The sequence below is a fragment of the Zonotrichia leucophrys genome, chromosome 14, assembly GCF_028769735.1.
Source record: "Zonotrichia leucophrys gambelii isolate GWCS_2022_RI chromosome 14, RI_Zleu_2.0, whole genome shotgun sequence".
Lineage (NCBI taxonomy): Eukaryota > Metazoa > Chordata > Aves > Passeriformes > Passerellidae > Zonotrichia > Zonotrichia leucophrys.
Window position 1 is genome coordinate 7,528,375 of NC_088184.1, and position 24,519 is coordinate 7,552,893.

The 24,519-nt window shown below is 42.0% G+C and overlaps 1 protein-coding gene across 4 annotated transcripts; it reads right to left on the reverse strand.

The window, feature by feature from the left end:
* Positions 1-54: 54 nt before the first annotated feature.
* On the reverse strand, positions 55-23,340 carry PDXDC1 (pyridoxal dependent decarboxylase domain containing 1). Of its 4 annotated transcripts, none has more exons than XM_064725730.1 (23): positions 23,213-23,340; positions 17,502-17,575; positions 16,923-16,988; positions 15,582-15,665; positions 14,482-14,628; positions 13,766-13,955; positions 13,139-13,207; positions 12,572-12,650; positions 11,954-12,038; positions 11,064-11,112; positions 10,875-10,976; positions 10,588-10,713; positions 9,853-9,903; positions 8,896-8,959; positions 7,972-8,060; positions 7,217-7,322; positions 6,057-6,228; positions 5,288-5,406; positions 4,338-4,459; positions 2,380-2,472; positions 2,202-2,298; positions 1,925-2,029; positions 55-1,168 (listed from the first exon to the last, which is right to left on the reverse strand). In XM_064725730.1, exons 1-23 carry the CDS (start codon positions 23,231-23,233, stop codon positions 909-911), a joined length of 2,370 nt encoding a protein of 789 aa, XP_064581800.1. In that variant the 5' UTR covers positions 23,234-23,340; the 3' UTR covers positions 55-908. The 4 variants fall into 4 exon arrangements, with proteins under 4 accessions (XP_064581800.1, XP_064581801.1, XP_064581799.1 ...); XM_064725731.1 differs by having other exon boundaries at positions 23,322-23,338; XM_064725729.1 differs by lacking the exon at positions 23,213-23,340 and adding an exon at positions 22,822-22,838.
* Positions 23,341-24,519: the final 1,179 nt, after the last annotated feature.

Consider the following 24,519-nt stretch of genomic DNA (forward strand, 5'->3'; position numbering starts at 1 on the left):
CTACTATAAGTAAGTTACTGTTATTCAAAAAATAAGTGTTGAAACCATCACAAATGTATTGGTTTTCCAAGCTTTACTACAGCTATCTTTAAAAATACACAACAGAAAGAACTCCAGTTACACTGCATGAACATGTTCAGTATTTGGTGTGTAAATGGCGTGCAAAGGAAAGTAACAGTGCCTTGTGCTCCTTCCCAGGGCAGGGGCAGGAAGCTGGCCAGGCATGCAGAGGCACTATTGCTTTCTAGAAGGCTGAAAATTCACTAACTCAGTCCCACGTGGGCTGTGGCTGGGGGTGCAGTGGTACAGGAGCAGGAACAAGGGGTGATGGCCCAGTGCCCCTCAGTGACTCCATCCTCAGGGCCCCCAGGCACAGCTCTGGGCAGGCTGTGGGGAAGGGAACAGAAAAAAGCAACACAGAACCAGGGTGACTTCAGGAGAAGTTTTGCAGGAGAGCCTAAACCGAATTTTAAATACTAAAAAGGTGAACAACTGGCAGTTGTTTTTTATAAAGTAGAGTAACATAAGATATTTTATAATTCTTGGGTGCAACTGTATTTTTCAGCATGTGCATGGCTGAGTGGTTAGTTAGCAATTTGTCATGCCTGGGCTCCTGCAGGAAGGATAACTGCCACGTGTGTTTACAAACGTTCATGAGCACTCAATAAATTTCACTACAGCTTTGGTGACACCAACATGGAGAGGATTAAAGCAACTGTAACAAGTGTACAATAAGACAAATCTCTGTCCTGGGGGAGGGAATGTATATTTGTGCAAAATCCCAGTGAGTAAGTTACAGTAGTTATTACTGTACTGTGTGGCACTGCTCACATCTTCAACGCACCGGTACCAGCTGCCTCCCTGGGCAGGGCCCTCCTCAGCACAGTCTGAAATCCACACTCTGGATTTCATCTTTGACTTGCTTGCTCCTCTGCCTTGGTGCAGTCTGGTGGTGACTGGTCACTGTCAATGTCCTCAGTGTCTGTCTTTGCCTGCACCACCTCCTTCTGCTCCTCTGCTCTTTCCATCTCCAAAGGTCCTTGCTCTTGGCCAGGGGAGAGATTTGGGGGTCTCTGGTCCAGCTTGTCCAGGTCATCACAGTGGCTGATGGAGCTGGTCTCACTGAACCCATCAGAGCTTCTCAGAGACCTTTTGAAAGCTTTCTGACCTGTGAAGTGTTTGAAGCATTCAGTACCCGTGGAGGCAGCAAATACAAACAGTGGTGTGCACAAGTTCAGTTTCCAAAGGAAGTATTGGAATTTTGTAACAGCAGAGAAGTTGGTTTTGTTTGCCTGCTACTTTGGACCCTGAACACAGACCCAGACAGCTCTGCAAAGCAAGAGCCCCTGTTACTGTATCTGAGCTGAAGCCAAGCTGCCTGCTTACAAACTGAAATCATTCCAGGTTAAACAACTGAACTGGAAGTCATAGGCTGGAAGCCATCAGCCCACAAGGTGAGTTAAAACTGGGCTTCTGGCCAGGCAAATCAGCATTAATTACTGATACAACTATGCAGAGAGTGCCATAGTTTTAACACATCTTCACCTCAGAAGGCCTTGGGCCACAAAATGTTTGTTAACAACAGAAATGCAGATGCTGAAGTACATGACTACATGTTATCATGCTTTTATTTCAAATAAAACTTTTGGCTTGTTTACCTGTTCATTTTTAAAGCTCAATAACCTCATAATATTCCACAGGAAGATTTCAGACCTCCTGGGCAGTTGTCAGTTAATTGGACAACTTCCTGTAGTCCCAGGAAGAATATGTGGAGAGAGAACAGCTTGGGGCAGTGTTCTGTGCCATGGGTACATTAAGGTTTTTAAGGTGGTAGAAGATGAGCTCTAGTTCCAGATGTTACAAAAGATGGAAAGTGGGTCTTCCTGTGTCAGGGAAGTTTTAGAAATTAGACAGAGAAACTTACCAGGAAGTCTTTGTTTTGCAAGGCTGGAGGTGGGAGTTGGTGGTGGAGTGGTGCCTGTTCCTTGGGCCTTTGATACATACATGGATTCTGTGGATTCTAGAGAGCCTGTACAAGAGAGCAGGAGATTCTTACTGGGTGTTAGAGGAATAGTGCAAAGCATGTTCTTGTCCATGCTGAGGGTGGATGATGTCCCTCATGATCAGCCAGCACAGGAGCTGTGCTGCAGGCTCAGCACAGAACTGAGCAGCCCCAGTGCTGCAGGTGCCCCAAGCCCTACCTGCTGTCAGGTTGAATGTCCTTCCCTTGGGTGAGGCTTGGAAGGGAGAGAACCAGTTGAGCACAGAGCCCACCACTGGGATCTGTCGCAGCAGCCCCTGCAAAGCACAACCCAAGATGGTGAGAGAGCCCCAGGGATGAGTTACCTCAGGGTACCACAGGGCTGTGTGGGGCCTCACCTCTTCCAGCAGTCGTTCTTCGTTTGCTTTCTGAAGCTGAAGCTGTGCTTCCTGTATCCCTTTTCTAACAACTTCAGTCATGTTTTCCAAGAGCTAATGAAACCCAGAAATAAGGATATGTATTACTTGGATTTGAAACTGTCTTTTTAGTTCAGGTTTTCAGGATGGAGACAGGGTAGCCAGATATTTTTCTAATTTAAGACAGTATGTGACAATCTCTATTTCATTATGACTATAAATTAAAGAATGTATATGCTGACTGCAGGACTTTTTAACACATAAACCCAGAGGAAATAATGTAATTTTAAACAGGAATGGTACTTTTTTTTTTCCACTTAGAAATGAGCCTATGACCCAAATTCTTTGAAAACCTGCTTAGCATATAAATGTTCCTCAGATGAATGTCTGGGAAGAATGTTTATGTTTATAGAATACATTTTGGTTCCTAGAAACACCCAGGACTTAAATCAGCCTCACAGTAACAAGCTATGTGTCAGCCTATAGGGTAATGTTGTTTTTCTGCTCTCATAAAGAGCTGCCACTGCCAGCAGCAGCAGGGTTTTACACTGCAAAGGGCAGGCAGCTAACTGGGACAGCTGCAGGAACAAGGAATGAACAAAACTCCATCTTTGTTTGTGTGAGACAAATGCCAACTTCCATATATTGATATTGGCTTTAACACTGCACAAGGACAGGCACTTCCTCCAAAATGCCAAAAATTTGTGTTCCTGTCAGCTAATAAAAGGACAGAGAGGAAGCTGCTCCTTTTCCCTCAGCCAGGAGCTGACCCCCATGGCAGCTCAGGACCCCTGGCAGTCCCTGGCTGCAGCAGGGAGGGCAGTGGGGTGGAATTCAGAGTACCAAGGAGAACCTCTGTGTTTCTGGCCCAGTCATCCCCAGCTTTGGTCCTGTCTGTCAGTGCCTTTGCTGCATGTCTCAGGCAGCTGGACTGACGTGGGCTTCTTGTAAAATCCTCCTCCTTGTACCAACCCTCCTCATCTGAGCAGGGCAAGGGGCATTCACAACATCCCAGCTTTGGATCAGATGGTGAAGATCCACAGATTTACTGCAGCTGGTCCCAAGGACTGCACCCTTCTGACTCTTCCAATACTCTGTTCTCCCTGGAACCTTCAGAATCTGAGGGGCCCATTCAGTTCCAACCTCTTCACTACAACAGTTAAAAACCTGAAGGTGCTCTACAGACAGAACTTTCCTCATGTGACCCTCCAAGCAGCACAGGGAGTCAAGAGTGGGCAGGAAGTCACTGCTAGAAAAAATTCATTGCCATAATCAACACATTCCCATGAGCAGAAATAGGCAAAGGATTTCTGAAGTTCTATTTATTTTTGAGGTGAGAAGATTAAATGCCCAACACTAGCAGAATGAAAGGACAGATGTAATGTAGGACACTTAGGAATTCTATTTTAGAGAACATCTGGAGAACTACATTCAGGTAAATGCTTTGACAAACAGAAGTTGCATCATCAGCTTTATTACTTCAATAGGTAACTTAAAATTTCTGGGTTTAAGACACCAATTTAAAGTTTTTGATATATTTTAGAGCATAGTCTCATCTTAAAGCTGGTATATAAAGAATCTCAATCCCACCACATCCAGCAGTGAAGAGAAACACCAGCTCACAATCAACTTACACCTTCACTTTTGTTTTTGACAGCTTCAAATCTGAATGATAAAATGAGGCTACTTGAGTACTACTGAATGAAGGTTTTCATTAGAACTACTGCACACAGGACCATGAACACAAATCCAGACATCCTCACAATATCATAATCCATAACTCTCTGTATGCAGACACACATTATTCCTTCCACAGTCATTAAAACTCTTGTGGGCAAGCACAACTTTTACTTTCACAATGAACAAAACCATGTCCTGAAGCCAATATGAAAGGGGAGGAAAAAAGGTGTTTCAAAATTTTTTGAGTTATTAATACATACTCTTGAATTTTCTTCAATTTCTCTGCCTGTTGCTGCAATAGTTTCCACCAGCTCTGACACATCCAGATCCTCTGTGACCATGCCAATGTAAACACAATTCTTCTGCCCTCCGAATTCCGGACCTGGGGGCACAGGGAAGAGTCAGGCTTTGTGCTGAACACATCTGCAATCCTGCAAGGGCTGCAACCCTCATGCTTGTAAATCTGGAAATGCCAGTACACACCCCCCTGCAGTACCTAAGGGCTGCATCTGTGTGGGTATAAATTATGCAGACCAAGAAAGTTCAGCCCTGGGGGTTTTCAAAGACAGAAAACATCATCTGAGTAAGAAAAACAGTGGATATTTTATACAGTCAAGGAGTTGTGTTGTAAATACTAGTGCTGAATATGCTTTAAGCTCCTTAACTTTCAGCCATTTACAGATTACTTGGTTCCACAACCATAGGGCACTTAATTTTTGACAGCTGATTAGAAAAAGATCAGAGTTCTGAAGAAGCAAATTAATACTTTCAGCTGTCATGTGGCACTGTGTAAATGTGAAAGTGTTGCTAATTATCACAAAAGTCATCTAAAGCTTATAATTGAGCCACAGAGAGCAGTGAAGCCATCAGTGCCAGTCTGGAATGAGATCTGCCTTCACTAGATCAGCAGCACTTGAGGAGGCTCCATCTCCACCCAGGAATGCTGCAGCTTTTGTTCTTTCTGGCAAGGAACCCTTCTTGGTCTAGCTCCCCACACATCAGTTTTCACAAGGATTTCTGAGAACAGCTCACCTGGTGAGCACTCCTGAACTGAAACAGGGGGGAGGAGGGAACAGTCACAGGTGTTCGTTCTGCAATAATCACATGGGCAGCAGCTCATTCTGCATTATAACGACCTATCAAATCATTCTAGCACAGCTAGGAGAATGACTACGAGCTTGAAAAGAAATTCTTTAAATAGTGCAGTTACCCAAAGAAAAGGTGAGATCTGACTCCAGCTCATTTAACTTTTTCAGAAGTTCTGTATTGATTTTTTCTAGTTCTTTTTCTTGTTTGTCATCATTCTTCTCATCACTGTGATAGTTGTACCTTCAAACCAAGCCAAGAGATAGCAATTTCACTTTACAGTACATACAGAAGGACCTACACATTTAGCACATTTCTACAAACTCCTGTATTTTACAGACAAAACCCTCAGAACATTACAGCTCCTACCAGCAAGTTTAGTGGCATTTGTCATCAGGGACTGGGGGTGGGCTGAGCTTGCTGCTGCAAACTCAACACAATAGATTTCTGGTTGCTATATTGATTACACCTGAACTGTTTTGACTACACAGAACCCTTCCCAGAGGGCTGCATCAAATGATCAGAACAGACACCTGGAGGGTTTTTTAAGTCTATTCAGCATATCAGTGAGTGCCATTATAGACAGAAATAGAAGTTATGCTTGGCTAAAGACAGTGCAATGCACTTGCTCATTACATATCCCACACACACACACTGCTTCCAGCGTTATAACTGGTGCCCAAAGCAGCTCTTCAGCTTTTCTTTAAGAAATAATAAAAGAAAATTACTTTATAAAGGCAATTTCCTAAAAAGCACTCAAAAGCTTCAGCTGGGTGCAAAGCCAGAAACAATCAGTAAACAAAACAAACATCCAAATGACCACTGAAGAGACCACGTGGTCCTGTCTGCTCAAGCACAGAGTTTGCAAACACAGCATGAAGAAAATAATTTACCTCACAACACCTAACCCTGGCCAGCCAAGATCTTCAATATACAACAGGCTAACTGTTCTTCTCACTTCTTGCTCAAACTCCTCTCTCAGCTGCAGAGTGCTTGTCAACACTGGAATCTTCATTTTTAAGCAGTCTACCAAGTGATCAATGTCTTGTATTTCAGTTCCTAAAACTGCAGAGCAAAGCGTTAGTGTGTGGTAAGTGTGAGGGATGTGACACAGATGTCTGAATGAAGGATTTGTAAAGGAGCTGCTCTGCAAGTTAATCACAAATATAATTTACAGATAGCATTGAATATCTTGGTCTATGTAAGTGGGTTTTTGGTTCAGTTATCTACGCACTGAGACATCAAAATGAAAGTAAGGATTTCATAAAAACTAATAAAAAGGATTTTTTCATGTTACAAATTAATAAGGATATGTTACAATACCCTTTTACATTACATCAGTAGCTAGCATTAAAAAAACCCCTCAAACATCCTCTTCCTGTAGCCCAGCTGGACATGAATTAGCTTCCATGGTGGTTAAAACAAAACATCACAGCACCACCAAGCAATTTTACTCTAAAATCTGCTGTTCTGTGTACACCAGAACCTTGTCTCACGAGTGTCAGCTGTTACAGCCCAAGCCCCTCAGCCCACACAAGCCAACAGGAGATACTGTGCACCCCCTGAGCCCTGCACACTGCTCTGTGCTTCTGCTTTCCAAAACACAGAGTTTTTTTTTTGTATCCCCCCCTCCATCAATAGTTATAGAAAACCCTGGAGGCTTGGTAAATAATTATTCCAGCTGAGTAGCTGTGTTTTGAACACAAGCACCATTGCAGTGTTTCTACACCTGCGTAGAAAGGCATCTGGTGTTGAGCAGCTGAGAGAAGGAATTTAACTGCTTTTCCTAATGAGTTTAAAAAGTAACCAGGAAGTGTTTCTCTGCAGAGATAGTGAGGCAATGTGACACACAACAACTGGGCTCCCACTCATGCACCCAGGGCTGGGGTGCAGCAAAATGATAAAGCTGAGGTGGTTTTGATTTGTTTATAGGAAAACCCTCCCCACAAGAGAATATCCTGAGGAGCTTCTTGAGCACACCTGCTTTTACCCCAGGAGATTGTTGTGCCATTCACAGCACAGGGCAGCATTTACAGGGTGGGGTGAACATTACCTGCAGAAGTCATGAGCGGGCTGAAGCGCACGCAGGTGCCCTCATCCTCCAGCTCCACCACGTCCACCCCGCTGGCAGGAACCAGCTGTGCCAGCTGCTCTCCCAGCTGCAGGGACAAGGCACAGTCAGGGAAATGGGCAGGGATGACTCCTGCAGGCCCTGCCTCAGCTCAGGGAATAACACAGACACAGTTTTCCCTCAAAATCAGTTCTTGCACCAAAATACTTCACCCTGTGGTGAGATGACTGAGTTCAACAGATCCTTAAAACCATGGAAATCTGGGACAAGCTGCAAGTGTTACAAGTCAGAATTTTCCACAAAATTGTCACTGCCATTAGGTGTGCCATGATTACTGCACAAGGGATCCAAACCAGCCACGTGCTCAGCTCTGCCAGCACAGGCTTCTAGAATTAACTCAAGAGCTGGAAAAGGCAGCTGTCTGTTCAACAATACACTGACATACACAGACATAGAGAATTTGGCCGATTTAAAAGAATTCTGAAGTTTACACATATTCACAAGATCAAGGGAACAACCAAGAGCTTAAGATTCAGGAATGATTTCATTACTAATTATGTGTAAAATGATCAGAAATGTGAGAGCAACTTTGCTTCAGAGCAAATTAATCTTTTAAACAGCCACAAGTTTTGCAAAGGAAATCAGATCAAGAAAATCTTTCAAACTACTCTAACAAAGGGTTTATAGCTCCTGATGACCCTCTGCACTACTCCCCTGTCACTCCCCTTCATTCTTACCCACTGATTGAAGGTGTCATAAATGTGCCCTTCATTGCTTATTATGGGGTGCTGAATAGTTGAGGCCTGTGCAGCATGTGAGGTCTGATCTGAATCCAAAGACACAAGAATCACAGAAGTGGATTTTTATTTACTTAATTAAATAAAAGACAACCTAAAATTTAGATAAAAAACAATTACTTTTCCCAGCTAATGTAACACATCTACACCATATACCTGGCCTGGAGCAGATAAACATGGATGTTTTTGTAAAAATATGTTGAACACAATAAATACTGGAAGTAAAACAGAGTTGAATGCAATAGCTAAAAAAAAAACCAACAAAGCAGTAAAATACTTCTGAGTTTTGAAGTTAAAATGCCCCAATGGAAATACAACCAGTGTTTTCACAAAGCAAAGTCCTGTCACAGGAGGCTGCACATATTTAATACCTGTGACAGCATTTCCAGAGCTGTTCCCAATGTGTTCTGCTGCTTTTAAAATTGCAACAGGAACTGTAATCAGTAAACCACAGCAATGTAGTGCTTGCCACAAGCTATGAAATGTTTGAAAGGAACAGAAAACCTGAACAAACCAAAATCTCTCCCCACCAGTACACTCATACTCAGCCTGCAGCTTGTAAGAGACTTCCATCATCTGCTCCCAAGATCAAAATCATATGCAAATCTTCTCACTCAATAAGGCAGAAAATTACTTGTTATGAAAATTTAAAACACTGCAGTCTGTCTAAAAAAAGAAGCTATCACGTGGATGATTTGTCACAGATTATGACCAGCATTCACAACCTTTTAAAAGCATGTTACATGAGAGAACTGCACTACATTGCATTTTTCTCAAATTCATTTTATTGAATTAGTAGTTTAAAGTACTGTATAGAGAGGGGTGTTTTTTTGATTGTTGTTTGGTTTTAAATAAATCACCTACCTCTATTTGAATATTCCTGGAAAAACTTGAAAACCACCACTGGTGAACTCAGTTCATCTTCAACCTTAAAAGAAAAAAAATATTTTCCCCTGCTTTTTTAAAGATTTAACACCACATACAATTCCTTACACTGCTGAGCAAAGCTTGAGCTCTCTTGGAAATCAGCCCAGAATCACTGGGAAACATCAAGAAAGTTCCAGCAGGAAAAGTAAGACTGTAATTACTCCTGCTTTAGAGAGATGGACTGTGCCACTTCTGGAGACAGTCTGAGGCTATTTCATAATCCTAAAAATGCCAAGATTTATTTGAGTAGGAGAGTAAGTGATGCAGTAACTTGAACTCCCAAGGCCATTAATACTCTGCAGCTTACTCAGTAAGCTGACTAAATTTTCTATCCATCAAATATCAACTAAAATTCAGGGGTGAGGGTCAGTAAAATAACCAAACTCTGTTGGACAGGACATCTCACAGAAACTGAATTTGGAATGAATACATTAGCTGTGATTTCCAAACCTTCTTCTGGTGTAGAAACCTCAGCTGGGATAATTTTTGTGTACAGTATCAGAGGGTTCACAATATGATTTCAACAGCAGGGTGAGATGCAGCCAGAATAGATTAGAGACACTTAGGGAAACTGGTTTCATAGATGTATTACTGAGCAAAGCCATGTTCTAAATGGAATTAAATCAAGCTTTGAACACAACTTCTGGATGCTCTTCTGCACTCCCATGGGTGCACCAGTACAGAGCAATGGAACAAACACAATCCAGAGGTCACACAACCAAGCCATGAGCTTTCACTGAACACCAGGACTTAATTAGAAAGATCCCAAACATCTTCAAAACAATGGTTATGATTAACATAATATTTTTAAATAATTTATTCTAGTTAAAGTTATTCTTATCATAACAGGCAGAAACTAAGATATACAACCAAAGTATTAAAAACAGACTGTACCGAAGTTTTAATGAAATCCAGGTTTTTCAAGTTTTCCAGCAGCCTTTGACTCTAGAAGACCAGAGCAGAAGGAGAACAAATGGAGGAGAGAAATGCAGTTTTAGAAGTTAAAAATTATTCTGAAAAACATTAAACAGTTGCAATTTTTGTGCAAACCCCTCCAACATGTCAGACTCATCCAGTTTTCCTCTGTCAATTTGGACTGCAACAGAAAAAGATCACTGACTACAAAGTGTGACCTTTAAGAAATAATAATTTTGCATATAAGCACTGCATTTTGTAACTAACACATTATATTTGACCTTAACTTTTACTAAAGTAAGGACTCCAAACATAGTGCACTTGTACCTCAAGAAATATTTTGAGGTCCTTTTTACTAAAAGTAATTTACCAGTACTTAAATCAACACAATGCTGAGTAGGAAAATAAAGTCTCTCTGAAGAGCTTTCAAGCAAAAATAGTTAAGAGAAGTGACAAAAAAGGAAATTATTATGTTACTTCACTGTCTAGGAAGAACAAAGACTTTTTTTTCCTCACTTATAAAAATATACATACAATCTAATAGTAAAAGCACAAACCCTGCCTCAAACATTTTCCTGTGCTTTCATCATGGGTGAAGCCCAATGTTATACTATCAACAACTGCAGTATTTTAATTGAGTCTTCTACAACACATCACAATAACCAGAAAGATGTGTCAAGAGCTGTCACAAATCCCTGCTGGGCTGTTGCTCACCAGTTGTGAGGCATGTTTTATCCTCTCCACAATGCCATCATGGCCCAGGTACTGCAGGGACAGCCACAGGGGCAGCGCACGGAGCTTCTCCACGGGCTGGCTCGACGTCAGCCCCGCTGCCAAGGACTGAGGAACAAACAAACAAAGCACTGTCAACCTCTCCTCAATGCTGCCACTTTGCCAGCTTTGGAAATTATTATTTAGATGCCTATGAAGAACATGGCAGCACATTGCTCAGAATCAGAATGCCAGGATCTGGAGGATGGTGAGTGAGAATCTGAACATACCAAGGATGGATCCTCGTGTCTGTAGAGCGTCACTGCAGGCACTGCAGGGAGCCCCAGCCAGGAGCCCAGAGTCAGAGTCATGCTGTCACATTTTGTAGCAGCCTGAAATTTATTACAATAAGCACAATATAAGCCATATATAACCTTACATAAGCCCATTTTAAAGTTTCTAGATACAGTGAAACGTACCAGTACAGAAGAGGAGACATAACCTAAAGCCAAAGTTGCCAGATTTACACTGGAAAAAAAAAAGTGGGTTTAGCATATATTAAATATGTATTAAGAGACAGAATTTTAATCTCAGTTTAAATATTTCATATTCATGTGCAAAGGGAGGTAAATTTTGTTCATATATATTTCATTAACAATGCAGGAGATGTTGCTACTTGGTATTCTGAGATTGAAAACTCAAAAGTAAAAACCTGTGTCGTTCTAAAAATTTTCAGTCCAACATTTGGTGAAATCATCACCCAAGGTCATATTCATAATTTAGCATCAATGTGGTATCAGAAATAAATAGTATGCAAATACAGCTATTCTACAAAATACCAGGAGATACTGTCCTCATTTCAGCTTCAAAAAATATAATCTTAGAGCACTGGAGTCGTCGTTGACATTGTCCAAGTTCCTGGAATTTATTTTTCTCTTGGTTTAATTCCTCCTCCCAGTTCTCCTGGCTCTTGCTGAAGCCTTCTTGACCATCTTCATTGAAGTGCCATTTCATTCTCAATAACTACTGTATAATGTCCTCCCTAACTTAGAAGGTCTTTTTAGGCCTCTCTGGCCTAGAAGGTCTTTTTATTAATATTTCAAGCTCTTCAAAGCAAGGGCAGATAAGATTACCATCTGAATAAAAGTGATCACTAATCTGCGCTGAAATTACCTCTCCAATTAATTCATCTTGAGTACGTAAATCAATTTCTATCTCACAATAACAAAATTATAACCATATAAAATGCTTACTATGACCAACTAAAGCTGGCCCTATGGCTCTGTGTGAGCTGGTAAATTAGATGGTGTCTATGAGTCAGACTTTGTAATGAACACAGCTGCAGAGCAGCAAGTGTGCAGTTCCATACCCTTCCACATGGAGCCACATCTTGTGCTGCTCACAGAGCTCCTTCAGGCGGCCCAGCTTGTCCGTGTGCCCAGCTCCTGGAGTCCCTGGTTGAACAGGGAGAAGGCAGTGACAGAGGATCAGCCTGCACTGAGGCCCTACCAAATCAGCCTCTTCTATTCAGATCACTTTCCAAGTCCCAAGCAAGTAACAGTCACCTCCCTCATTCATACTTAAAGCAAATTTTGTACATGTGTTTAATTAACTAGAAGAAAAATATATTTTTCAAGCTAAAGTTGATAGCACATCCATCAAAAAATTCTGAAGTGTTAATGTCAAACTAATTTTTAACAAGAGATTTGCACTCATTAAAGGAAGTTACAGTCATACTAATACATCAACTGGCATATGCAGAACTGTAACAGCACAATCCAAATTTGAACTAGTTAAATAAAATCCCCTGTGGACAGATAATTATTGTGTGGTCATTAAGATATTTCCTGATATTTCTTGATATGCAACCACTGAGCTGTTTAGGAAAATTTTTATTTTTTAATTTTATATGTTTTTGGTTTTTTATTGAATATGTATTCATGAAGTAGTATGGGGGGTTTTGCAATTGTTTGTCCACAGCACTTACCAGCATTGGCCACAAGCAACAAAGGCAGTTTTCCACACTCAACATCATCTTTAATCAGTCTGTCCAACAAAGCAACATCCTGGTATCAGTAAGAAAACAATGTCTGTCAAACATGGAATTATTTCTGCTGAACTGGGAAAATGCATTAAGATTGAAAATAAACAGCATTCTGAAGTTCTGAAAAGAAATTCTCAATGTCCTTGGTTTTGGCTTGCACTTTCTTCTTCTCAAAGCCGAAATAATCTGAATAAAGCATTTGTGAAAAATACAACACAAATTCACCATGCAGCTTGTGAAAGTACTCCAACTACTCCTATTCTAGAAATCTTGCACTAAAAAGCACTTTACTTCAAAGACATTAAAATATTTTACAAATGACAAGACCAAGATACAAACTGCTTTTAGAAAATTTCCATCTATGATTCACACAGCCTTAACACAGAAGACTTAGAAGTCAAAAAAGTAAATGTCTTAACAGATTTTTCTAACAGCATACTTGATATTCATTTAATGAGGCTTAAAAAGCAACCAAAGCACAGAAAAAGCTCTTAGGGAAAACAAACTTACCATTTGGTGCTGAGATCCAAACATGGTGTTACAAGGCACACGGCACATGCAGGAAAGGGGCAACCCTAACTGCAACAGAAAAGATGGAATTTCAGCTGAGAAATAAATACTCCTTTCATGTGTTCACAAATACAGAGTGACACAAAAACCAGTCTGACAATAGAAACCTTAATATTATATTATAAAGTAAGTTTTCTGCTAAAACTTATAATCAAATTAAAAGGAAAAAGCACAGGACAAATGATGTATGTTTGGGCTCAGGTCTATCTCACATGACCAACAGCTTATGTAAACCACACTGCAACCTAGAAACAATCACTCATTTTTTACAAAGTTAGCACGCAGGATGCTTTCAGTGGAAATATTCAGAAAACTTCTCATCCTCCCACTGTAACACTGCTGCAAAACATAGGCTGTAAATAAAAACTCAAAGTGTTTTTCCCAGACAAATGCTTTTATTTTAAATGTATGGTCTACTACAGCTGAGGATATGCCCAGTATGGACTCTGCTTCCTTTGCTGCTATTCCCACCCTGAGGAAAAATAAGTTGCCAAAATCCCCAAAGCTATGCAGACAATATGAACCAGGAAGGTTCTAATTGCAGCTAAACCCCCTGACTGACTTTACCTGGTTGCAGAGAGCTTGGCCCAGGCCAGTTCTGGCTGCAGAACTGATGTATATGACAGGCTGCTTGGTGTAGAGCACGTTAAAGCCCTCCAGGGTGTAATCCTCATAGCGGGTGTGAATTACAAGCCGACAGATTTTCAGGAGACCTTCACGATCATCTTCATGATAATAGGCTGATCCATTTTCATACCTGCCAGAAAAGCCAAGTAAATATGAGCAACAAAACCAACAGTCAGTGAAGGACTAAAATAACACTGACCAACAAAAAAGCTTGATACAGGACAGAGAAGATAATAAAAAACCTTCTCTTTTCCCAGGTTAAAGTAGATTAAAAGAAAGCCTTTATGAAACAGGCTGAGATTAACAATGAGAGAAGCCTAGTATATATTTTCATTTAGACTTAGAGTAAGAAAGAAAGAAACATCTGTGTTCCTTTAAGATTGCCTTTAGAGAGTTCAAAACCTTGCTTATTAAAAGTGGAGTGTGGGAGGAAACACACAAAAGGCTTCATTCTGGTTTTAATATAGATTTAAATTCTGGATTGCTAATTTTAAAGATAATGCAACCTATATTCTTTAGGCTAGGTTAAGGTTGTGTTCAGACCTTCCAAGGATTTCTAAGTTTGGTGGTTTCTTTAGTTGACATCCTCAGTCAAATCACATCTATTTTTAAACACTATCACTACCTTGTGACACCAGTGATTCCCAGGGCCTCACCTGAAAAGCCTGCAGAGCCAGAGAGTAGTGTCAGAAAGGATCCTGGTTGTGAGTTTTCTCAGTCTTTCTCTGTCCAGCACAGATATATAAGCAGCCAAACTATGTCCCAGTAGAGCCATGTGACCCTGCTCACCAACGTTCTGCAGTCTGCAAGGCAGAACAGAGGAAGTGTCAAACCCAAGGCATGGGCATTCCAGCAATATGGGCTTCATGGATTTTTAATGCACACTGGCAGAATTGGTTGATTGCAATTTAAATATTTAGCAGAGAGAAGTGCAGCAGATCACAGCCACCCTCCTGTATGACACACTAAGCTGCCAGTGCACCAGAGCACCTCACTTGGCCCAGCTGCTCACAGGAACAGCTCCTGCTTTTGAAACAGCCAACATGAGCTGGAACTCAGCACCTTATCTGCACTGGGACTGAGAGTGCATTAATACCCTCCTCTCCTATGCACAGAAAACTCAGGACACCTACATTTCTATTTTTAGAGGCACGGCTTTTCTTTATTAGGGTTTTTTTGCTTGGTGGTTATTTTTTTATTTGTTTAGGGGTTTTTTTTAATCATGAACATATTTTTTGAATGTCAGTTTTCAATAATCCTCTGCAGATCAGTTAGTACTATTTCCATTTTACTGAAAAATGGAAACAAATTTTATTTCCTTTCATTTTAACATCTACAGAGATACATGATAAAAATCTATTGGTATTCAAATCTTTAAGACTTAAAACAATTAAACAATTTTCAGGAAGTGGAGGAAATGAGCTGTCACATGAGAAACATTTCCCTTGTATAACTCCATTTAGCAATTAGTAATGCAAGCCTTGTAATTTTAAGAAAGCCAAGCCTCATGCATTATTCTGCTTCTCTGTAAAATGTAAGGTGCCTTAAAAAAGTTACCTGGTTGCACAATATTTTACACTTTAAAATACATAATATATATACTTATGCATACATATATTTCAGTATATATACTGAAATATATAGAGAAATTATATATACTGAAACACATACAGAGCTTAAGTGGTTAAGTTCTATAGTGACCAGAATATTAAAAAATCAGGTGTCTTCCACATCCAGTAACTGATAGTGGCCTCACCTGTAGGACTGTGAAGTTTCCTCCTCCTCCTCTCCATGCATTAGGTTCTGAACTAACTGGAGTATGCTCACCATATCCTGGCCACTGGGAGGGGAAACAAAACCACATTAAAGAGACACAGACAGGAAAATTCCAGCATCTAAAAGAGGCCATCTGGGACACTCCACCTTTACTGAATGCTGAGTACAGCAAGAGAAATGGTTCCTTGGTCTCAGGAAAACTGACCACAAAGATGAAGATGCTGAATCAATTAAAAATCTTACTTGTTTATAGTAGGAGACTCAGAAAAACAAATCTACTGATACCTGAAAATTTGGTCTGAAAAGCCTGACTTGCCAACATTGAATTCTTTTTGCTACACAGCCAAGCAAGGCAGTAGCTAAGGATCCACATTTCACTTCACCTGAACCAGCCTCAGCTCTCAGCTCATAACTCAGCACACCTATTAAACAACTCCCTACAAATCTCAGTTTGTGGCAGACACAAGCTGTGTCAGATTTCTTACATGACATGGTAAAAGTGGAAAAGATCCACCTCAACTTTTCTAACTCCAACTGAAATTAACATTAAGTGTAAGAACTTTAAGAAAGCCAAGCCCCATGCATTATTATTCAGCTACAGTATTTCAGCTACACTGATAGCTGAAATTGCTTTTTGTTCATAGAAAAGATAACTCAGTGTCTCCACTCCAAACCAGGGTTAGTTCCTGCACAGCAGAGACTTAAATAGCTTTTGCAAAACTTTCTGAAGTGCTAACCTGAGCTCCTGCAGGATCATCTCCCACAGAGAACAAAACCAAGATAAATCTTCATTTTCAGGTACAATGGTCTTACCTGCCTTATGGACAAGAGCTGTTTAATTTATAAAGACAGCTGTGCTGAAAAGGTGGGAGGTTCCTGGGGTTTGGTTCTTTTTTTTCTTTTGTTTTGGGTTTTTTGTTTGTTTGTGGGTTTTTTTGGTTTGTTTTTTTTTACTATTTTCTACTTTATCAGTGTCAGTTTTTTTTTTTTTAATCTGGGTGCTTTAATTCAATAGAAGTTTATGTTTACTTTGAGTCTCAATCACAGCTGTAGGCACCACTACTTCATCAGATTCCAAGAGTTCAAACTTTCAGTCACTGTGGACAAGTAATCTTTTTTTCTCTTTTCTACATGAGAATAAAAATAGTTGGTATGATTATAGTATTACTTTTTTCCCCCCTATGGGAGTATGGGAAGAAGTTTATGATGATGCCTGAAAAATGTTAACTTTTCCATTAATGCAAGTTGCTTGGAAGACAAACATGCTATGTGTAGTTTAAGACTTTGAAAAGAGCATTATCTAAAAAATGCTGCTGCCTACCTGCCTTGGAGTGGTCCAGGAATATCCTTCCGTGCATATTTCTTTTCATTTTCCTCCTCCACTTTCCTAAGTTAAAGACACAGAATAAACTCTGTATTTAGCTTGTGTTTGATAACATCAAATATGTAATTGACTTTGACTTGTAGAAATGCTTACTGACATGTATCTATTTCACTGACAATAGTTTAGAAATTAACCAGATGAGATCAACACAAAAGTTTCATTCAGACTGAATTAAAGAGTTCCCAAGTTGTTGGGGTTTTCAGTTCTGTAACAGAAAGCTTAGAGAAGAATCTCATATATACAGGAATCAAAAATTGCTGGCACTGCAATAATAAATAAAAAAAATCCTAACTTTGAAAAACAGACCTGTTTTGGGTATTAGAGAACACGCATAAATATGTATACATTTACTTTTAAAATCCCAGCATTTGAGAAACAAAGATGATTTGTATAGGTGTAAGCTTCAGAATGACAACGTGACCTTAAACTATAGGAAAATGAGGGGTTTCTCTGCTTCATGCCAATGACACAAATAATCCTCCCCTTAGCACAAACAGCCATTGTTTTTTATTGTACCTCTGATTGTCTTCCAGCATCTTCATTGCTTCATTCAGATTCTTCCCCATTTCTGCCAGAGTAGGGTCCACCATCTGTTAGGAAAAAGAAAGCAACTTTCAAGAAAAGATCAAAACTCATTTGTCTTACTACTGTCTCTACAATCTAATAAATCCTAGAAGGGGTTAAAACTTCAACATTTGGATCTAGAAAGACAGGAAAGTATCCTTTGAGACTGCCCAGGATGAGAAATAAAATGGCATCGGTCCCTGCCATTTCCCCAGCACACTTTTACAACGGTAGTTTTCAAAACAGATGAGAAAACACCCAACATAAATACCCTTGGCAATCTATTTTTTCCTATTTCTTGTACCTCTAAACCAGTTTTTAATCTTAACTAATTGGAGAAATTCCTTTCATGTAGACAGAAGAGTGGAACTAACCTGCAGCAGGCAGGTAAGACAGGCTGACATGCAGCAATTATCCTCCAGCTGCACAGAACAGGCCAAAACCCTGATCTCACAGCTGAACTCAGGTAACCACAGATATTGCCAGATGGAAGAGTTTAAAAATCATGGAACTTATTTGCCCTGAACTGATGACAAGCTCAAAGTATTTCCCAAAGAACTGCTCTGGCTGAATGAAGTCTCTTTCATAAACCTTAACCCAAGAGGCCTGACAGAAGCCTGTGACACTGACACCAGACACCTGGACAGGAGCATTTATCCATTTAAGGATTTGATGCCATTTGAAGCTTCCAGAGAAAGTGGAAGGTGTCATTTGGCAGAGCCTGATTTACCTATATTTGAAAAATAAATATACCCCAGTGTGAGGGGAGAAGGCAACACCACTGCTAAGCCCCAGCACATTAAATGGCAAAACCCCTTGAGGTACTCAGGTACCATTACAGAGTCCCTGCCTCCCATAACCTCCATAAATTCAGCACCCACGTACCAAAGACAGACTGGTGGTTACCCCTGCAGGCTGCTGCTAAGGCTGGGGGGACAGGGGAAAGGACAGGGGTTATTTAAAGGAAAGAAATCCCACAGGCAAACACATTCACTCAGGCAGATGCAGACACAAAAGCAAATTTAATCACAGAAGGTAGTGGGATTCATTTACATGAGGATTTTACACTATTTTCATCCGGAGGACTGATCAAGAAAGGAAAAAAAAAATTAAGTTGAGAGTTACCATATGTTCAAAGACTATTTTTAACCAAATATTTTGAGATTTAACTCACATTACAGTAAGTGGTAGGTGGCTGAAGGAATCAGTAGCTGGGCATGGGCACAGTGATCAGACCAAGACTGACAATTCTCTATTCCCTGGCTTTGGAAGTGGCCAGAAACAAATGTTTGGGGGAAGAACAAAATAATAGAGCAAGTACTGAGTAATATTTTACCATCAGAAATCCCAGCATTCAGGAATAAATAGGATTTTACACTTCTACGCTGACTTGTACAACCACTGGGTATGAGGATCACAACCTAAGCACTGAGTGACAAAGCAGTACAAATACAAAAAGTTCCAGACCTCATCACAGATTTCAAAAACCCAACACACACTGCAAGCATTCAATACTCAGAAGAAAACAGACATAGCCAAAGGAAAAATATAAATTTGATATTTGGCAATATGTTCATACATTTTGAGTGGTTTCCAGAGTTGCACCATGTCAAAGAAAGTCTGGAAAGAAGTCCAGGAAAAAAAAACAAAAACAGTTTGGTTCCTGCAAGCCTTTAAAAGAGTAAATTATCACAATCTACTGATTGTGATTATCTCACATAATTTAATTCAGACTGCCATAAAACATCATCAATGGCTGGAAGGCAGTTACTTGTTTGAACCTTCCTTAGCATCACATGCAAACATTCATATCTGTTCTAAATAAGGACTTGAGATGTAGAGACATTATAAAAAGGGCTCTGAGCTGCTTTTGTTTGCAGCTAACATAAAATTCACCAGCTGAAATGACATCAGATGTTTAAAACTGCACATCCCTACCTTGTGACTCATCCTGTCTCACTCACTAATTACACACATGAAACCCTGCTGCCAATAAGCTGCCAGAAAAACGACATAAAATACACCTTTAAACTCCTAAGTTACACTAAGCTCCAAAAAATGCTACAAAATCCACAAAGTCTTTGAATGCTGACACGGGCTGAATTAGAAAATTAATCTCTTCTGATTTTTCCAATTGCTAAGTGGATATGCAGCAGCTTATTTTCTCCTCTGAATTCTGGAAGGAGAAGAAGCTCACCTTTACCTGCTGAACCTTCTGAATGTTCCTGCTCTGCTCACATTGGTCAGGCCATGGAGCTGGGAAGCAGGAGACTTTCTGCTGCTTTTGAGCAGCAAGAAAAATAGGTGTGGCAAAGTTGCAGCAACAAACCATTAAGTTAAGAAAGGTTTCTGAACACACTTGAATAACAAGAGCAGTAATAAACAGTATTTTTTCATGGTCTTGAACAGGTTTTGGAAACGGCTGTGAGAGGAGTTCTTGAACACTCCCAGCACAGGTGGGGAGGGGTTAAAGGAGCTGCAGGAAGTTTCTGCTCTCAGTCCTTCCCCCGGCTCACAGGCAGCCTTTGGCCAGGGCACTTCCACAAATCCTTCCAAGCTCCAAGAGGCACCAGCCATGACTTTCTCCTTGCTGGGGTCCACTCACATCCAGCACCTCCTTCTCCTTCAGCCCCTGGCACCCCTCACTCAGCCTGCCTCAGCTGTTATCACCCATGGCCTCCCAATGTGCTAATCCAGCAACAGCTTTGATTTCAGCCCCTTCCCCATTCTGTAACCAACCTGGGACTATTTTATTAAGTACTTTGAACTGTGAACTGTTTATGATTTTACAGGCAGAATGTCACACCTTGGACTCACTTGGCAACTGGGCAGAGAGGATAAGGGGCCATTCTCCTACTGTGATAAGACTGAAAATTAATTGGAAGTTCAAAAGGAAGAATGCTGCTTCTACACCAATGTTTTCTAGTCCTGGTTTTGCATTTCTGCAGGCTGTACTCCTAATGAAATAAAGGGATGAATTTTAAACAGTTTACATAAGCTCATGTTGTGAGAAGCAACTCACAGGTGTAGCTCATTCCCTGTTTCATGAGAACTCATTTTCCCACTACATTACTGTAACACCTTAAAAGAAAATTTTACCATAAAAACACAAAATCTGTTCTCAATGGTAAATTAATCCCAAACAATGTCAGTATTCTTCAGCCAAAAGAATATTGTTTTTATTCTCCAGGGTAGGAAAAGTTTAAGATAACAAAAAAAAGCAGACACTTCATGACTGTTTGGCTTGAATAAAAACGGCACTGTGTCATCACAAGGCTTCTGCTTACAGATATTCACTCTTTTAATCTTGATTTATTCCCCTGACACGTGCCAGAACCTTAATGCAGCTCTGCTGCCTGAGTTTTCTGTAAACTTACCAGGATGTTGTGGTAAATAGCTCAGTAACAAAAGGCAGGAGCCACAGGCTGAGCAAGAAACCAAAACAGTTTTTTTCATGTTTAGGGAAAATACTGCTGTAGAGATAGCAAGGAGTTACAAGGAAAGAATTTGCACTGTTTTACCACTGACAAAGTCACCTAACTTGAAATTTAAAATCCTTCAGAAGATTGGTCACTTCTATCAAAATCCAAATGGGGGAAAAAAAATAGAATAGTTCTGTTAAGGCAAACTTCTGAAATCTAACACAGGCTGCCAGAATTATTTAAACAAGTTCAACCCAACAAAAGATTACTGAATTTCAGATAAAATCAGTCATAATTATATCATTTATGACACACAATACCTTAAAAAATAATGCAAAAAAAAAAAAAGCTGCTGAAACAAAGTAATTTGCAAACTCAAACCAAGAGATGTTTGGTGTGCACACCTGTGAGTCAGATTCTGCAATGATTTTCACTGCAGTCCTACTGTGCAATGTTTTCTATTCTCAGGAAGTTTCTCATCTGCTAAAAAAATCTTTTTTCCATTTGCAAGACCCTAAAGCTTGCAGTCACCCAACATCACTGCATCACAGCTCATTAGGTGACTGTACCAAAATGGTTATGAAAAATACAAAGTTGCAACAAATGTTAATACAAGTTTAAAAGTACTTAATCACACCACTGGCACCCTGCACAAATACACAGCAGGGAGAGAATCCATGGTTCAAATAAAAGTCTCAAATCTACTTTGATAATGCTTAAATAATGTCCATGAGATAAGTGGACAGACATTATCTGCAGGAAAATGTATCCCAGGCTCGAGGAATTTTAAATATATTTAGGGAGAAGAATTCTGACATGTCATGTCAAGACTTGATAAACTGCAAATTGTACAGATTTACCACAATCTTAACCAAAGACTATTCCACGAGGGCACTTACTGCTAAATATCTAGAAGACCATAATTGTATTATGGCATTTTATTATACAGAGAACTACAGCTTTTATCACACATGTGGAAAAAAGCCGTGATAAACAAGAGAGGAAGTAAATAAAATGATAACTTTTGACACATATCTATCTGCATATATGGAAAAATCAGACAGGCAAGTTTTTGCAGGCCATTACAGACTATTCCTCACATCAAGAATAACTAAAACATGGTCATCTTCATCATTCTTACAGTGTGTTTATTGCTTCTTATTATGAACTGGTCAAGCAAAGAGCTTGGTCAGTACTACACTTGCCCTATATTAATGCACCTCTTTAAATTGCCCTGTATCACACCAGGGTTCTCTTTGAGTCCAGTTCATAGACTGCATACTCCAAACTATTTCAATGAAATTTTACTTATATAAAATTTTTCAGAACAAGCAGGAGCCACTTCTGCCAGCAATAGTAAAGAACCTAAGCTTTCACACACTAATACTCCGTAACACTGTATTCTTCAGGAAGCTTGTAATACATCAAACTTTTTTTGCCACGTCAGAAAGATAGTCCTGAATTTCCTGACCATTTCACTGGAGCACATCCCATTCATGTTTCTCCGGACCACCCCAAGGATGGCACAAACCGAGCATGCAGCACATAGTAATGACGCAAGGAGGGGCGTGCGCACCCAAAGCCTCCAGCACAGCAAGCGCTGGGCATTGCCGAGGCTCGGGGTCCCCACGGCCACCGAGGGCCGGGACAGCCCCGGGAGGGCAGGAGGAGCCCGGGCCGGGCAGGAGCCTCCGGAGCAGCCTCGGGCTCACGGGCCGAGCACGGCACAGCCGATATTTGCTCTGTGCTCTGCACGGGCAGCAGAGCAAACACGGGGCAGCGAACGTCTCCATGCCAATTAAAAAAAATTGGTAAAATAATAATGTATTTAGTAATATTTCCTCTCCTACCCTGCTGAAGGCTGACACTGACAGGAAACAAGCTCCATCTTTTTTTTTTAAAGAAAGCAGAAAACCCCGCTCCTGAAGCATTTCCTGGTAGTTGTCCTGCCTAGGTCCGGATCCGGGACACGGATGCCGGTCACACCGGCGGCTGTGGGGGCCGAGGGGGACACGCCCGGGGGCTCCGCTGATGCCCCAAAGCTCCGGCAGGCAAAGCCGCCTCAGCCCGGGGCCAGCGCCGCGCACCGAGACCCGGCCGCCGCCGGCCCGCGCCCCTCCCCGCGGCCCCGGCCCCACCGCACCCGCCGCGGCCGTTGCTCACGGCGCGGCCCCGTCACTGTCCCCGTCACTATCACTGTCACTGTCCCTATCCCCAGCCCGGCGGCGCTGCCCCGCAGACCTTCTCGAGCGAGCCGTCCATGGCCACGGGCCCGGCGCTGCCGCCCCGGCCGCTCCACGCTGGCAGCGCTGACGGGGCCGCGCGGGGCGGGCCGCGCTCGCGCGCTCACCTGGGCAACCGGCCCGCCCCTCGCCGCACGCACCACCGCGCCGCAGGGGCGGGGGGATGCGCGGCGGGCACACTGCGCACGGCGCGGCGGGGCCGGGGCCGGCCCTTCTCTCCGCGCACCGCCTGAGGTCGTTCCCCCCCACGCCAGCTGGTGGAACAGTCCCTGAGAGAGCCAGAGTCAGTGACTGCTCTTAGCGCATGCGCAGGGAGCGCGGTCCGAGCGGCGATGGACGCTGGTTCTGAAGTGGAGCTGTAGTTCGCGGGTTCGAGTCCCGGCCGCGGCGGGTTTTGGCAGGCCGACCCCGGCAGGGCTCTGCATGGCTCCAGCCTTCACGAACCTCTCGGTTGCCACATCACTGTCGCCTACGGGTGCACCAAAGCCTTTCCTCCGCGTACGGATCCCGCGCCGGAGCGCTGCACAAGCACAGCGGACAGCGCGCACCTGCCCGTGGGCTCCCGTCCCACAAGCAGCCCCCGGAGATCCAAACCCTGGACTTTTCCTCAACCTTATTTCTGTTCTCCTAAGCTGGAGTTACTTTTCGGTACATATCCCTGGTCCTGTTAGTGCCACTGCTGTTATTCAGTAGCACTGTTTGCAGCTGGCGTTGTTTGCGCAGGGATGTGTTGGGATGAGGGCTGGGAAGGGCCGGCCCGGGCCCTGACACAGCGTGTCCGCCGAGCGCCCGGCAGCGCGCTCTAACGCTTATTAAATTTTACTTAGATCTACAAGCCATCCATGCCTATTTTCAGTTGTTCGTGGAAGAATTCATGATAGTTTCAAAGACACTAATCCAGGTCACAGAGCGAACTACCACCTCCTGCCTGGAGATGGTTCCCTCAGTCAAGCCTGAGCCCATTGCCAGGAGCAAGGGGAGCTCCCGGCGCTCCCGGACGCGCTCCTTTCCTTCCGTGGGCAAGGTCTTGCAGGGCACCTCACTACGTGGTGTCACTGTTCAGTGTCCCCTCACTACGTGGTGTCACTGCTCAGTGTCACCTCACTAGGTGGACTTCAGATCCGCTTTGTGGCACTGGTTCTGTGTGTACAAAGCTGTGTACACGAGTCTCTTCAATAACCTCACACCATTTGCCTTTCTCCTCAAGCTGTCTCAGCAGCAGAGGGCAAAGCAGGGGAGCCCCACGGGCTGCTGCTGCTCAGCAGGTGTGCACCAGGCCTGCTCAGACTGCAAAACAAGGGCAAA

Excerpts from the sequence above, each read along its gene's own strand:
- PDXDC1 (XM_064725730.1), bottom strand. The coding sequence starts at position 23,233 with ATGGACGGCTCGCTCGAGAAG. Across the intron at positions 16,989-17,501 it reads ATGCTGGAAGACAATCAGAG|GAAAGTGGAGGAGGAAAATG; the intron begins GTACAATAAAAA and ends TCTTTAACTTAG. Across the intron at positions 10,977-11,063 it reads ATGTCTCCTCTTCTGTACTG|GCTGCTACAAAATGTGACAG; the intron begins GTACGTTTCACT and ends AATAAATTTCAG.